The sequence below is a fragment of the Brachyistius frenatus genome, unplaced genomic scaffold (assembly GCF_029030835.1).
Source record: "Brachyistius frenatus isolate BFR_SWC_R1_liver_20210118 unplaced genomic scaffold, ASM2903083v1 Contig_3, whole genome shotgun sequence".
NCBI lineage: Eukaryota > Metazoa > Chordata > Actinopteri > Embiotocidae > Brachyistius > Brachyistius frenatus.
Window position 1 is genome coordinate 5,430,001 of NW_027210602.1, and position 17,328 is coordinate 5,447,328.

A 17,328-nucleotide genomic window follows, 5' to 3' on the forward strand; every position below is an offset into this window, starting at 1 on the left:
ATCGGGGAATAAGTGACTCTCACAGCAATGCTTGATGGGAATCAGGAAGCTCCTCCCACAGAAACAAACACAGGAAGCGCACACAGAATCACATCACTCGCTCCTATTTTTCAACCTCCTCAATATCTCACCCTCTTCCTCCGGCAATCACGCCCTGCTTTCTCTTGTTTTGACTTTCTCTTTCTGATTTACAAGTTCTTGTCTTCCTCCCTCCTGCTCTCGTTTTCTTTAATTCCTCCGTCCAGTTCTATTCTTCTTATGTGATATCTGTTTTTATTGAAGTTGCATATTTATATGCAGTGGCACTTCAGTGATTTTGCTCTAAGGTGACAAAACTGCAGAATCCAATAGCTACAACACTTCTTAGTTACGGTGTGTGTGTGTGTGTGTGTGTGTGTGTGTGTGTGTGTGTCAGTGTGTTTAGCCACACACAGTCTCAAATAACTAGAGCTCTATTCTGGCCCTCTGGATTGATGCTTCAAATGTAACAGTTGTAATTAAAGAATACGACTGTTGATGGTAAATGGCTTCATACTTCACTTTGCAGCTGAAAGTAATTTTTAGCATCATATGCATGACACGTGATGCTAAAAATGAAGAAGAAGTGGGACACGTGATACGTTCTGTTCCTGTATAAAGAAGCCCGATGGTCCCAAGCTGTTTGTTCGTGTTTACAGTTTGGACCGTGTGGATCGGATGTAAAACTCGGTCTTAACTAAGCTGTCAGGCCTGAAAGGACGATATGACTGATATTCTTGGAAATGTCTCAATTCAGTCAAAGCGCCACGGAGTCAGAAACAAAAGAAGAGGCACGGCATCAAAAACAGATGTGACAACTGTAGTTATCGTTACTCTGACTCTTTGTTCGGTATCAGATCTGCCTCCAGTGTGATCATCTGATCGTACTGATGCTGGAAATGTATCACAGTGCATCCTACAGAGAACTGTAGCACACTCATCCCACACAAAAAAACAAAAAAAAACAAAAGAGACAAGCAGCGATGCCAAAATGAGCCTGATGAGTAAACCTGCATGACTGTGTGCGCAGTACCTGTGTATCATGTCTTCCAGCCTTTTCCCCTGTTCTTCATCCTGCTCCAGCTGTTTCCTCCGTGCCTCTTCTTCCTCCACTCCCATTCCCTGGAGGAGCCATCGCTCACGCATGGCTTTGGACTAAGGAGGACATAAAGATATGTTCGATGTTTAGTTCACTTAAAGGAATAGTTCATCATTTAAAGACATTGACTTGTTTATTTTCTCGTCAAGTTACATGAGAGGATTGACAGCATAATTAATACCACAGCTGGTTAGCTTCGCAGACGAGCCAAGACTTCAGATTGTGTTGAAATCGTTCAAGTCCGAGCTTAAAACTTTGCTTTTACTTAATATTTACAGTTTTTTTTGTGTGTTGTCATTGTTTTAGTTTTTGACCTCTGTATTTTGGTGCTTCTATTGTTTTGGTTTTTTTTTCAATTCATTTTAATGTGCATGAAATATTCTCAATGAATACATTTGCCTTGCCTTAGCACACAGACCAAGAGCGGGGAAACAAGTTAGCTTTATCTGAAGGTTTAAACAAATGCTTAAAAACTATATAAAAACAACAACAACAACAACAACAAAAGCATGGTAGCATATCTTGGATTATTATGGTAAAACTAACATGAAATGATTCAACAAGTATGTGCCACACATACAACAGAAAATGTACCAAACCGTGAGGCTGTATACTCACTCTTATTACAACGTAAGGAACTATTACTGCTGCTGCCATTGTTTGCTGTGGTATTAGTATATTACAATGTTTTACAAAGGCTGTGTGAGACTTTTTGCTCTTTAATTAGGGGCTAGTTGATGATTAATTGTTTTGGCTACCAAATGACAGAGAACATTGAAAAGTCAATCAAAATACCCCAGTGTGCATGGTGACATCATTGAATATCTTGTTTTGTCTAACTGACACACCAAACAAAAGATATTTAATTTAGTGTAAGAAAAGACCAAAAATAAGCGGCAAATTCTTCATTTTGTCAAACTGGATCCAAATACAACAAAACAGAGATCTTCACAATTGGTGCTTTAATTGATTGATAAAATAGGCTAATTATCTCATCATTGCAGCTCTAATGAACATCCCGACAGCCACACTGTGGAGTCCTCCTCCTGACCTCAACACTCAGTGTTTGTAAATGCACAACTTGTCCATCTCAGGAGGATTTACAACGTATAACATGCTCAATGCCCGTTTTACATTTCACAGTGTGACATTTAAAGGCGCCGTCTCTTCTCAAATGACCAACTCACAGTGTTTCAATTCAGTTAGATTGTTGAGATCTACAGTAACACTACAACACGCCTCAAATAGCTCTTCCTTGTTTCCTTTCTAGTTTGTTTATGACACTGTATTTCTCACAACTGCCGCTGGACCCCGATTATGGAGACTAACTTCTGCGAAGAGATTTCTGTAATGACTGCCAAGAACAGCCTGAAGAAATAAATAAACACGTAGGCTCACACACGTACCGAGTTTTCACATAACACAGATACCCCGAACTCAGCTGTTACACACAGGAAACTACTATTTCGAATCCCATCAGAGTACAACAATAATCCTTCCTCATCATACTGTCAGTTATTTTGTTATAAACACATTTACACAAGTATTTATTTATTTAAAAAAAAAAAAAATTTGTATGTCTAACGGAGCTCACAAATGGCTGTTTTTTCATTTCTTTGAACTTTAACAAATTACATTTTCGAATACCCCCCCACAAAAAAAAAAAAAAAAAAAAAGTCGCTGTGTACTTTTTACTGGGGGCGCTTTTGTTTCTCTTATGAATTTGACTACAGTTAATTAAAAGGAAATTCACTCTGATCATTTTACAGCCTCGTAAGGAGACAGATGGTGTTTTAGTAACAAAGGTAGAGCTGATCTGAAATAAGGAATAGTATAAAAAAAACAAAAACGTAGGCATATTCTGTCTGTTTCTGACTTTAAGGCAGTTCAGTCTGACATGTCTGCACACACAAACATCCAAACATCCAGTCACTTTGTGTTAATAAGATACACAACTTAGGCTAGGCCCCACATTAAATCTCAGGGCGGTGTGTCTGATTCATGGTGCATTAAACACTTCTCATCACACAGCTGTTTGCTGGATTTTTTTTTTTTCAATGTTTCATAGATGAATGCCAGAGCTGTTGTTTACGCCGCAAATGTCTCCGTCTGTGTGTGCAGCTCTGTTCTGTTTCCACAACAGAGTCAGGCGAGACCGCTTTGCTTCACCTTTGGCTGTTTACTGTCAAACTGTTGCTTGGCTGTGGGTCGGAGAGCTGACAATTAACAGTGAGAGTTCCTCCACACAGAGAAACAACACACGAGGAGCTGCAGAGATGATTTCAAAGCATTTTTCCACCTGCTGCCAGAATGTGGCAGCTGGGCTATTTGTTTGTTTCAATGTGCGTGTGTGTGTGTGTGTGTGACTACCGTGCGCCCGCATAGCCGAGCAAACCTCAGATATGTAGATCATCATGTTTGTTAGCCAGAAATATTTTGAATGAAACACATTGCACAACCTTTTTGTCAACTAGATTGAAGGAATAAGATTTTTCTAAATCCAGTTTTATACCTTCTGAGCCCGCTGGTGAGTTTGAAAGACATGTTTTCTTTAAAAAAAAAAAATTGCCAAAATTACACCATTTATCACAGCCAGAAACCAAAATTATATTTTGGTTTTCAAATTTCCATCAGTCCTTCAACATATCATGTGCACCGACTGCAGTTGTTAGAAAAAAATAACAATCTAAGCTTAAAATGCTGATATTTCACAGAAATCCCTTTACTCTATATGTCTCATGTAGAATTTGTATTGTAGACAATACTCTTTATATGAGGCAAAGAAAGTGTCACGTAACCAGGGGAACATGTTCGCTTGTAGCTGAGCCTGACCTCTGATCATCACGGCGTTTTATCAGTAAAATGAACCTAAACCATGACCAGTACAGACTGTTTTCTGTACCTTTAACAAAGCAGTGAAGAAAGTTGGCCACTTGTTTCCTCTGAGAACCAGCGTGCTCTCTGCTCTCTCTCATGCTGTTTAACTGACTTTCCATTTCCTGTTGAGCTCCGACACACAACCACACGGAGTTGGATGCTTAAAGGAAAAGTTTGGAAGGTCTGTGCTTTTCATCAGAGACTGCAATAACCAGTTCTGAGCAAAAATACGTAACTGCGAGAAAAAAAAAAAAAAAAAAAACCACCCTGTACCGAAGAGACGCAGCTTCAACAGAAAATGCTGGTTGAGGTTCAACTTTGCTCTGAAATCCTTCTGATGTTTACGAGGTCCCAGACTCATAACGCCTCCATTCTGAGAGGCCTGAACCATGCGGCCTGAAGGTCCTTATCAAATCTCTGGGCTCCAGTTTCCATTTCCTCTCCCAGGCCACTGTGTCTCTGGAGAGCTGGCTACAAAGGCCGCTTCATGCCGCCTGGCTGTGTGGCACTCAGAGGTAATGGCCATGAAATGGGATTGTGTGACCAGATGCTGATTACATCTGGGGTTCAAGCCTGCTAATGTTGTATGGAAGAAAGCTAAACAGAGCAGCACGCTGGCGGCTCTGGAGATCAGTAAGAGGCTCGATTCTTTAGATAGAGCAAACGTGGATTCAGATTATATCGGCTGCCTTTTTTCATTCTTCACTTGGGAGCATGGAGAGCAGATAAGGGAATAATAGTGTTGAGAGTCCATGGCATTTTATCAAATCCGAAACCAGTATCAATCAATTTATCAGATTCGAAAATCTTTTAATTGTTTATCAAATCTCCTTTGTAAATGTAGACAAGATATAAATAAACTACAAATCACATTCTCACATTGCTGAATGAGAAGCCAGATTTAAACACATTCTGGAGAATGACCATTAAAAAGTTGGTAATATAGATTGACTCATTTCCTGGTGGCCAATAGAGGTTTAAGCTCAGACCACGAACAAGCTGAAGGGCACCTTCGCTTGCTCACATCAAGTGTAGCAGAAAAGTAAAGCATCGATAAAAAAATAACAGAGGGTAGCAATAGAGTGTAGTTATTACAGTAGTCTGAAATGTAAACAGTGTCATATGTAATTTGCTATGATTATTATTTTCCATGGAGTTTATCCCACATCAGGTCAATAAAGAAAATTGCATTCATGAACTAAATATACATATGAGTGTAAAATGAACACAACATTTCTACCTCACAATGATAAAGGTTCAACTTTAAGCAGTTCTGGTTTAGATGCAAAACCTACCAACACGATTTTGGCCTACATTAAGTTTAATATTATATGTTTTTGCAGCTGGGCTCAAACTGTAGAAATCTGGACAGCAGAGAGACCAAACTCAAATACAACAACTTAACCTTCCTTAATGGCTGTACTGCTCTTCATGGCCTGAAACACATGGCACACATGGATTTAATCAATGCTCCTCTCTCGTCCATATTTCCATAAGTGGGTGTTAAATGCTGGAAAACACCTGGTATGTAGAGCCAAACTTATTTGATACAAAGATTCATTCATGCCAAGTGTGTTTAATGGCTCTAATTAGGGAAGGGAATGTAGTTTTATTGCAATTTTTTTTAAAAACTGGCTACCATGGATATTTGTAGTGGGTACCCACAGCTATTCCCCGACAACATCCTGCATCTGTGCAGCGTTTATGGCTGCAAGATTTTTCCGAATAACTCCTTTCGAAGGTAAAGCAGTTCGACATCAGTAGTGAAGTGCACAAAAGTGCAACTCATAAACTGAATACTTAAATTATAACTCTACTTTAATCATGCATTTGTTATAAATGAGTTGGACACAGAAATCTAAGTCAAGTAGCAGAGTGACATATAATTTTAAATGATGTCATATAGTGTGTCGGTGCTCAATGTCCGTAGGATGCCTGATGCATCTCCTCCTGATCTGAGCTTGTGTACAAGGCCGCAGGAGTCATTTTTCTGTGGCTGAAAGGTTCAAGAACGCCACGTAAATTACAGATGCCTAGAAGCTGTTCATTTTTGAGAGCTCTCATCTGTCAGCAGCTTTATGTCCTTGTTACTACTTATGGATTGAACGCCAAACCTGTGTTTACTTGAAACCAAATCTTGGCTTATATCAATATTGGCTGGCAGTAAGTGTGAGGGGATATATTTGTGTGTGTTTGGATTTTAATGTTTTTCTGGAAAGAAGAAAACAGCCAAGCCTGTTCTGCTCAGCCAAGGGAAACTCTCCTATAACAACGCCTGCACACCACGGGCACTGAGATTTGGATATTTAGATGGAATCACTACCTGTCAGCCAAAAACTGACAAACACAGCATACACGAGCGATTAAACACACTTGCATTTAAATGCAGCGTGCGGGAATGGAACAAAAACCTGTAAAGGAAGGCACACGATGCGTCTTCATCTTTCCGGGACACATGGGGTCAAGGGGTAGATACGATGTTTAGAAAGAGACACAGAGGGGTTGAGTCGATTAAGAGAGATGGACGGGCGTGACACGGACATTTGTGAAGCTTTCGTGTGATCACTCATTGCATTCATCTGCAAACTCGTAACCCTAACCTGAAACTCTCTACCTTGCCTTCACACCGACCTCATTTAATTGGACCTTAAACTAACAGTTACCTCAAAAATAAATCAATGCTTCATCTATCATCTCTGACATGCAGCAGCCCAGATATTTAGCTCAGCTGTAGACGAAACAACATATGCAAGTAAGAAATGAATAGCTGGATGTAACATAAGTAAGCAGAAATGTACACACGGCTTTAACCATATGCCCCTTAGTTTCTTTCCTTTTATTCTTTTGCTTTTCTTTTTTTAACTTTGCTTCTGATATTTATTTGATCTTTTCGTTGCTGTATTAATGGTTAAAAACCTGGTAAACTTAGTTTAAATGTATATTTTACTGGATCATAAACCTTAACGTTGACAGGGTCTTTCCACCATAGTCCAAATCGCAACCAAGCGAAGTGCAAAATCCTTGTCATACTTTTCTGACATGGTGACGATTATTTATAGGATTAGAATGCTGCGATAGGAATAAGTAACCTGATAAATATAGAAGCTGTTTGTAAACAGCTACAGTACGAGCACTGAGCAAGTTGGAAACATGCTGAATGAAGATGGACCGGCAGCACCACTCACTAGGTGGTTACAGTCATTTTACTGACGCCAACTGCAATAAAGATCACAATTCTTCATTGTAAATAGTACTTATCGGACATTTTTCTTAAGCTCTGCATTTTACGGAGGCAAATTAGACTCAAAATGGTCACAAATGTGTATTAAATTATCTACAAATAAAAAAAGGAATTAGAAATTTGTACATTAATTTGTGCATAACTTGGGAAAATGTGTGTTCAAATCCATACACAAATACAGAGCGATTTAAACACGCATATACAAATATGTGAACACATTTGTGACATTCTTTGATATTTATTTACAGATTGTTAAAACGTGTGTGCACCAATCGCTTGACACACACGGATCACTTTACATTTGTTTGTGGAGTTTTAAGACTCTTTTCAGCTTCACACAGATCTGCAAATACATGCTGCGTTTAGGTCCACTTGGAAAACTGGGACATCTGGGCTTCCAGTGATTTCATGGGTAATTTCAAAGTGAGAGAGACATTTTTCTAAATAAACATAATAGCTTGTCACACCTCAATTACAACTTTTGACATTCAATGTAAATATAGGGTTAAGTACTTTTAAGTGGTGGACGTGATCAGCCAGTCAAGGCAGTCTATTGTTTTGAGTTACATTTTTCACCATAGAAATTCATGTAACACCAATAGACACACACAAACCCACCTTAACATGTTGCAGCTGTAGCACCAGGTCGTCAAGCTGGCTTCTTTTGTCTTCAATTTCAGTTTGCCGTTTTCGCTTCTCCTGAAACACACACACAAAAAAAAACACGAGATGAAACTGATTTGAAGTCTAAACATGTTATTTTATGTTTATCAATGTTTTTTATAGCGTGAAGAAAAAGTACTACAGTTGAGAAAGAAGATTGAGCTTGATGATGATGCACTAATGCCTGATATTGTATTGATTGAAATGTGTTTATGTTTTAATGTTGATGTTCATCATCAAAGATCCCTTTGGTGCAATTAAGGTCTGTATACATTCAATTTAAAAGAGATCATAAGACTCCACCGTAACATACCGCCCAACTCTATTTAAACTGACACAGTCTTGTTTAGTCTTCTGGTTGAGTGATGTCATAGATGCTAAATTCAAGCTGGGAATCTATTTTTGGAATATTAAATGATGTACAGTAGAAGAACAGCAAGTCAACTGAACTATATATGCTGTCTACATACTGTAAACGTCTCATTGGGGAGGAACGGGGGGGAGGGGGGGGATGAGCCGCGGGTGTTCGCTGGAAGGAAGTGGCGTATTAGGAGGGGTTGGAGGTCAGACCTCATCGGGGGTTGAGAGGGGTTAAGGCTCGCAGGGCGTTCGAAGAGGACGGCTTAGGCCTTGAAGCCTCCAAATGGCCCTGAAGGTGAACTTGCGGTGGGGAGAACAATCCTTAACTGTATGTGGAGATCAGTGAGGCTGATGGGTGGAGGACGGGGAGCACGGTGAGCGGGAGGGTTTAGAGCAGAAAAAAAACCACACTCCAGACTGAGGCGATGTGGAGTTACTGTCTTTGATTTTACTGCGACAAAAATGAATGGAAATGTAAACAAAGCAGATCCCAGGACAAGACTGCATGGGGCTGAAGGGCATGAGATACTGGGGATGTGTACTTCATGTTCCTTCGTCTCGGGAGAGGAACGAGGGTCTCTGGGACGTTTCCTGTTGGCTAAATATAACTTTCAGGGAAAAACCCTAAAAGTGGGAATGAACCCTGGACTATCCCTCAAACAAAGAAAGCGAAGAGTGACACAGAATAGAAAAAAAAGAGAACTCAATGTGGAGCTGAACACACTGGCATAGGATTCAAACAGAACAGAATTTAAAACATTGTTATCAGAAAACAGGTGACGATAAAAGGAAAAAAAAAAAACAATGCACAAAAGTTTTGGATACAAATTATAATATTTAGATTTAGTTTGCAGGACTTGCTTGTGATGTTTCACTACTTTCTCACCAGAAAAGCTACAGCACTGCTTATCTGTAAACCACCACGAACGGTGTCCGCCTGCAGCAAGAAACAGACAATATGTGGTTGAAAATAAGATCTATTGGTGTCCATTTAACAGAGCACAAACACAAAAACTCTTCAGGCACAAACACAAATGGTCCTGACCAGCCAATATTTTTGCCATGTTGGTGACCACAGTTGCAAACCGGGTGAAGCTGCGCACAGTGTGACACAATGACTCAGCTAAAATCACCCCCCATCTTCCCTTTAAGAGGAGATGAAACGGAGGGAGAGAGGCTGATAGACCGTGAAAAAAGTTCATCTTCACACAGCTCTTGGAATTCAGAAATAAATACACAAATATACTGTGCAAACAATTAATAAAAGCTAATTAATACACATACTTGTAGGTCAGTTATCCTCGTCTGGACCAAAGCAGAAAATGACACACTGTCACATTTGTGTGTTTGCTTAGTGTTCACATTGGTATTTTTAACATTGAAACAAAAGGCATATGGATGAGGTAGCAACCTGATTAGCTTTTATGACGTATTTTATACGAGTGAACTTTAATAACTTCCAGAACAATGCTGTGTGCTGGGATAAATGCACTCGTAGAATTTTGTTTATATGTGGTGGTGTTTTTTACTAGCTGAGAACTCATGAAGAGCTTATAAAACGTATAAAGGATTTAAAACAGTGCCATGACTTTGTCCGTTGCACAATGGAGATATTCTTCCAGGAGGCAGCGGTTCCCAGGCCCGCATTTATCTGTAATGTGTGCAATGTAGGTCGCGTGTTCGGCTTGTTTAGATGTCTTTGGTCCGAGCTGCGTTCACGCAGTGAACCATGCAGTTGGAAGTGAAATCAAGGTTTGGATGGCAGCGTTCACACTTATTAAAAAGAACCGCACTGACGGAGAAATCACACCAGAGTTCGTTGCAGTCTAACTCAGCGGATCTTCTTCTCCGCATATTTAAACAGATTCATTCAAAAGTTTAAACAGTTCTTATATGACATACATGAAGTAAAGTATTCATGTTTTGGAGAGGTGTGTGAATGTGTCCCTCTGCCATTCAGTTGGTCTAACAATAAAAGACAAGTAATAATCCACTGTAATCATGAAGGGTACTTCTGCCTTAGCAAACTGAACCTGCATGTAGGTAATTATGGGTCGGGTCAGATCTCATATTAATGGGTTAGGTCGAGAAATTATTTTAAAGATAATTGCTGGATACAGATTGCTGGATTGCCTGTATCAAAACAGAGACTACAGTTAAAACATGCATACAAGTCCTGCAAGTGTGTAAAGGTGTTTAACCAACTGCACAGAAAAAAATAATTGTCGTGGGCCGCTCACTCATCTAACACAACAGTGCTGACACTTCATTGAAGTCCGGGTCACTGGATTGCACTCATGTGGATGGTGTTATATAAGACTCTTTCAGTCACATTAACGATGCATTTAGATACACATGAATCTGTCGACGAAACTAATGTGTCGCAAATGGAAAAAAAACTACACTGAACATAAATGAAATGTATTTTGTGGTTTTGGAGGTGCGTTTGTGATAAGAGGTGGTCTGAGCAGGAGAAAACACAATTCTGTGCTCAGAATGTGGATTAAAGTTGTACTGCGCTGCCTGATCTGCATACCTGCAGCCCTTAGCTGCCCCGCTCCTCCTACTTTGGAGCAAAACATTTTTGTTTGGTTCCAGGAAACTACCAAACCGGCCCAAGGACGACTCCATTAAGAACTGCAGTGGGTCTTGTATATATATATATTTTTTTGTAAACATAGAAAAACAAGAATTATTTTACGAACAAAAAGATTAAAACATCTATACAAGATTATAAGAGCACGCTCTATAGGCTGTGAAAACATTGCCACCAAATCTGAGGTCATTTTTCTCATTCTGTCTCTCTCTGTCGCACACACACACACGCGCGCACGCGCGCGCGCACACACACACACACACACACACACACACACACACACACACACACACACACACACACACACACACACACACACACACACACACACACACACACACACACACACACACACACACACACACACACACACACACACACTGCAGCAGCCTACACAGCAGCAGTTCCCATGGTTTGTGAAGTACAGTCAGACAGCCTGAACAGAGGTATGGCAGCCAGATGTCAAGGACTGTTGAGGACATGTGGTCGAGGAATGGGCAGAACACACATGCACTCTCTCACACACACACACACACACACACACACACACACACACACACACACACACACACACACACACACACACACACACACACACACACACACACACACACACACACACACACACACACACACACACACACACATCCACGGAAACACACAAAAACAAATAGACTCGCAGGCACAAATTTGTACACACAGATAAACCAACACTGACGTATTCTCAAAATTAAACACTATTCACACAGGCAGTGTGTGCGTTTCGTATGCTGGAGAATCCTTGACTGTACAGGAATGCATACACACACAGATGATGCTTGACATCCACAGATCAAAGAAAGTTTGGGCGCCATTTGGTTTTCATCAGATTCCAGAAATAAAATGTAAAGGACGGGCGTCCACTTCCACAGAAATGCTCTTCCTCCATGCAAAGCACAGTACTGAAATGTACAAACTGTCCAAAAGGTCCTTTTGTTTTAGAGATGATCAATTAATCAATGAATTATTTTCTTGATGAGTAAAATACAAGTCTGTGTAATGTTAAAAAATACTATTCAATTTGCTTGTTTTGTCTGGAAACATTAACATTTCCAATTTACTGTCACTGGAGCCCGTTCAAAACAGGCTTATTGGCTGTTTGATTGTCTGGCTTGCGGTTTTGCTGTGTAGTTTTCTTCTGAACAGCTCGCTGCAGACGTCGGTAGACACGCTCGACTACATCCGCTGCGATGCTCTCTGGAACTGCTGCTGCGCAGAGCGGCAGTCGCCTTTTCATTAAAATGTTAAATAACAGAATATTCAATGTATCGTGTCCAAATCGCACTAAATTGGCTAGCGCACACCCTCTGGTCCCCGGCAATACACTCATCAAGTCTGAAGCAGATGTGATGCACGGTTGTTGAAATATGAGATTTATTGTATTATATATAGTAAGATATGGCAGAGAAGCAGAAAACCCCCACATCCGAGATAAAAAAAAAAAAAAATCAAAGAATGAATAATCGATCATTAAAATAATGAATAAATCCATTGTTCCATTTATCCTACTATAATTTCTTATTGAAAGCAGAACATTATTAGCTCCAAGGGTCATAACCGTCTGTGAGAACGGGATTAAAAACTCAGCTCCCAAAGATGAAATGAATCCCTGGCCTTGTACAGTTGAAGTGACGGGAGAAAGACCCCTCACCCTGCTCTGTTCACTGTATTCTCCCCCAGAGAACACTTCTTCCTCCACTGAAAAATATGTTGACATTCTTGGTGACACACTCATGACTTCCCACACTCTGACTCACAGTGTTTGGCCCCACTTGGCTGACTGCTGAGCTCCCATACAGTGGGCATCGCTTTTCCCACTGCTGCTGACACCATCCAAGAAGTTGGACGTTTTGTGCTCAATATTTAAAACGAATAAAGGCGCTGCGTGGACTTTCACTTTGTCACGTTGTTGTTTTTCTGTTTAGCTTCACAAGTCAACTGACACTCGCATTGACGGGACAGAATTTAGCAACCTCTCATCCTACAGGGCTAAAGAATTTGGCAGTCACGTTGTTCATTGTCTGCTTATAGTTTAAGCTCAGAACAATTACGTCTCACCTCCTGTGGTGTTCGTACAAAAAAAACAGACCTTAATTCAAAAGACATAAAAGTCAATGGTCCGTCTAACCTTAATCTTCTGGAATTTGGGGTTTTCTTGTATTATATCATATTCTCAGCCCAAACAAAGTGTTTAACAGTACCTTTGTAATGAGGACTTAAACTCATATTTTCAGGCACAACTCTCTGATGGACAAAGAACCAGAAGTTGACTTGCAAGACAAGATAGAAAATAGAAATGTAAATGGACCAGGGACAAAACACTCCATATTTCAAAAGGCCTCCTTCTCACCTAGAAAACCTCTCCCCATACCCGCTAACAAATCAAGAACGTCTTGAACGTGTTTCCATTTAGTTTTGTAGCTCCCTGATCCGGTCACATCTCCACACTGCCCCTACACCGCCCTACATCACCCTACACCGCCCAGCATTGTGCGTTGAACGGTGCCTGTTGTGTTCATTTCAGAGAACGTGCACATCCAATGCTCCAAACAGGTGCAGGATACGTTAGGCAGCCATCATGCACGTGCAACTGAGTAGTTTAAAGCGAGTATATCTCCGGTCTTCCAGGTTCTGTGAGTGGGACATACCGGTAAGACAGAGAGGGAGGGTCTACAAATGGTCAAACTGTGCATGTTTTTCTTGAGGAGGCTGACATTTTTTTTTTTAATGTTAGACAGCACATTTCATGTTACATTCTGGTACAACACACCTCCTCCTAAAGAGAAAAGAAAGAAAAAAACCCTCCAAGAATCATCAAGCATGCAACCAAAATCACCGGCACCACTCAAATCCAACTCTCAGACCTTTACAGACTCCATCACTGAGGACCCTTCACACCCCCTTCAACACTTTTTCAGCTATACTTTCATCAGACAGAGCACCTCTGGCCAAAATCAGACCTGACAAAAACTCCTTCAGTGCCGCTGCAATATCCATTTTAAACGAGGCAAAATAGACTGGCTCTGCTTTTTATTGAAGCTCTGCACACATGCTCTTACTTATAAATGGAATTGTGTTTTAATTTAGTTTTATGTGAGTCTTTCATGGGTGTTTGTTTTATATTCTTCAGACAACTTTCTATCTTTGTGTAATAGACAATAAAGTCTTCTGAATCTTGAAAGCAACGGTTTGTTGGTATTAATTAGATCCTTATTTTAGCACGTGGATTTGGGAACATCAGTGCAGGAGCTCCTTCAAAATACACATATTTAGAGTTTTATGGAGCTCAGAACCACTTTTAACCCCCGATGATGTAACACTGCTAGAATTAAAGTTCTGCTGATGTTGACTTTGTGAGGAGAAGTGGGCTACAGATCAGAGGAGTCGCATTCTGGACATGCCAACACACCCAGCAGAGAAATCTCACAGCAAAGATCATCTTCCATTCAGCAGGCAGCCATACCTGAATGCTTAGAGAACAGAGACTGAAATGGACCCGTACTTTAAATGTCATGGGTTTGATTCTGTGAGAAAGATCTTTGGATAATTCTATAAACTACAAGCCAGGACCTACACTGTGAGTGTATAAATTCAGCAGTGAAATGATTTTGTCGGTCAATGACATCGATCACAATCAGTCCAAAAAATGTCACTAATAATCATGTGTCGTAGCAAAGGCTACTTTCATCACTTTACAATTAGTGGTGACTATAATATCAAAAATTAAATGTCAAAATAATCAAAACTACTCTTTGATATGTGTAATAGTAATTTAACAGTTGGAAATTATTGTGTTGCCAATTTTTCTGTTAGTTTGCAACTGCCTCGATCCCTGCAGCCCAAAGTCAGTGATGTAGGACGCACTAACAGCACATGAGCATCAGCAGCAGAAAGAGACATTATTCATAGAGAAGACGTAGACCAGTGTAATTTCTCTTTAGCTGAACAAAATGTACAGTTCATAGTGATTACAGTTAGGCGTTTACAGCACTTAAGAATAAGTAGAGCAAGTGCGAGCTTATCAGATAATGTGATGGGCCAAAACAAAGAAGGTGAGGGCCAAACTTGGCCCGCGGACCCCAAATTGAGCTGCTATGCACGAGGGTTAACATAATGCTAACCCGGGAACTCTTTGGCCAATGGTGGCTTCAATAAATGCAAACTTAGCACATCGCTGACATGTCCCGCATACCGTTGTCATGTGATGGCAGCAGGTGGTGACTATACTCATCATGCCCATGTGAGGAGAGACCCAACGCATACTATTAAACTCACAAGTACACACACATACATACACGCAAACAACACGGTTCCTTTTTGTTTTTAATGAGTCAAAAAGCAATGCTACTGCTCTCAGTAAAAGTTGTTATTAGTAGAGTTGCAAGACTAATATCAGTGTCTGTAGCTGCTAAAATGATCTTTAATGCACGTCAATCTGTCAACCTGTCTGCCGTCTACACTGTGTCTCCGTCCTGTCACCCCGCGTTGTTTATTTTTCCATTAAACCTGTCATAAAAATCCTCTCCAAAGCAGCAGCAGTCCACTCGAGCTGCATTCCGACCTCTCAAGTCTCGAGTCTCTGCGAACCCCGACTCCGCTCGCAGGCATGTACACACAGACGCACACAAACATACCAGAATGTCCAGCAGGTCCAAGACAGCTGCTGCTAATTTTAGACGGCCTGTAATGCCTACCGTGCCCCAGACCCCCCGCTGGCCAACAAACCACACCCCCCTCTTCCTTTTCAAAAATGACTTTGCCCTGAGCCAACTCCCCTCCCCCCAATAAACTGCTAAAGTCCAGAAACCAGGCGTCCTCTGGACCTGATCATCCACTGTCCGGGATCCAGTCTACTCAGTTGTGAGTGGGCAACACCCGCTCTGCCAAATATTTCCAACCTGACAATAATCCAGGAATGCGACTGAGCAATTATAAGCGGGAAAACAGACCTTAACATACACTGAAACAAAAGTGTTTGTGTGACATCTGTGTGTACAGTTCACTATTTACTCAACAGCCGGGGAAAATCTGACAGCCATTTTTCACTATGAAACAAAAGATATGTGATAAAAAAACTGTATTGAATCTCACCTCAAATAGAGATTATGAACAAAACACAAGGAATATGTGTGATTTTGTAAAATAAATATTACAGATTTGGACAAAAGAGTCTCCTGAAAAGGTTGATTTACTTGCAACAGAATAATTTCCTCTCTGTATGCTGTAGATGCTTCAAATAAATGTAGATATGAGTTAACTCTATGTGTCTATTTTTGAAATGTGTTCATTATATATGCAGAACTTGGAGCTTCACCTTACTTCACCTTAAAGTTATTATAAGAAACCCAGTGACAAGAAATAAAAACTTGACTTCATTTTGAAGCCATCAGTCAATACTTTCAAAATTGTTTTCAAGGTTTCAGTCTACAAGTAAGTAAACTGCACAAACAAATGCCTGCAGGCAGCCCAGTCCCCCACTTAGCAGCCTATTACCACGACCCCTGCACTGCATGCCACAATCACAAATCTCGCCTCATGCCAAGGTCTGGCTGGAGCACCACCGCCCCCTCACCTTCACCACCGCCCCCTCACCTTCACCCAGCCCCGCTCACTTCCCTCTGTTAAACCTCACTAAGTGGATCCAGAACATTGTCCAACTTCCAGAACAGGCCCGACGTACACAGATCACTTCCCAGACCTCATCGAAAGAGATCAATTTGTGGTTGAATCCACCAAGTACAATAATTCATAACAGCACATTAGTCCTGCGGGATTGTTGATAATACTCAGGGGAGACAACAAGCATTTTGAAGTGCACACATATACCTTTGTCTTGCTCCCGGTGCCAACAGTTGTCGTTCTTTATTCTCTCTCTTTACCCAAAAACACACACACACACACACACACACACACACACACACACACACACACACACACACACACACACACACACACACACACACACACACACACACACACACACACACACACACACACACACACACACACACACACACACACACACCACCATCATCATCATCATCTCACTCCTCATGCTTCACATCTTAATTCCCCCGGGACTTGGCACCAGATGATATGCGGGCCTGTGTGCATTTGAGCATGTGTGTTTTTTAGAGGGCAGCTAAGAGTCCAAAGGACTGAGGTCATCTACGTTAACACAGACACGGCAGAGGAGTCAGTGGACGAGTGCATGCAAAGACACATTTGTATATATGTATTCTGCCATGCCGCCTGCGGTCGTCAGCCCACATGGGCAACAGTTAATTAGAATGATGAAGCGCTCACCATTCACTGGCTGATCTCAAAACCACATGTAAGGCTTTGGTGAAGACGCATGCATTTACAAAAACACACACACGCACACTCACATCAGCTTTTTAGAGAACCCTGACCAGGCTGTGCTCCATCCAACTG

The 17,328-nt window shown here is 41.0% G+C and overlaps 1 protein-coding gene across 3 annotated transcripts in view; it reads right to left on the reverse strand.

Annotated features, from left to right (window-relative positions):
* The window catches only part of palm2akap2 (PALM2 and AKAP2 fusion), an 87,369-nt gene that overhangs the window by 54,468 nt on the left and 15,573 nt on the right, over positions 1-17,328 (reverse strand). For all 3 annotated transcript variants that reach the window (XM_069704425.1, XM_069704417.1, XM_069704408.1), the window contains exons 3-4: positions 7,854-7,934; positions 1,052-1,173 (exon numbers count right to left, since the gene is read on the reverse strand). In XM_069704425.1, the coding sequence (XP_069560526.1) occupies positions 1,052-1,173; positions 7,854-7,934 (203 nt within the window). The remainder of the gene's footprint in view (positions 1-1,051; positions 1,174-7,853; positions 7,935-17,328) is intronic.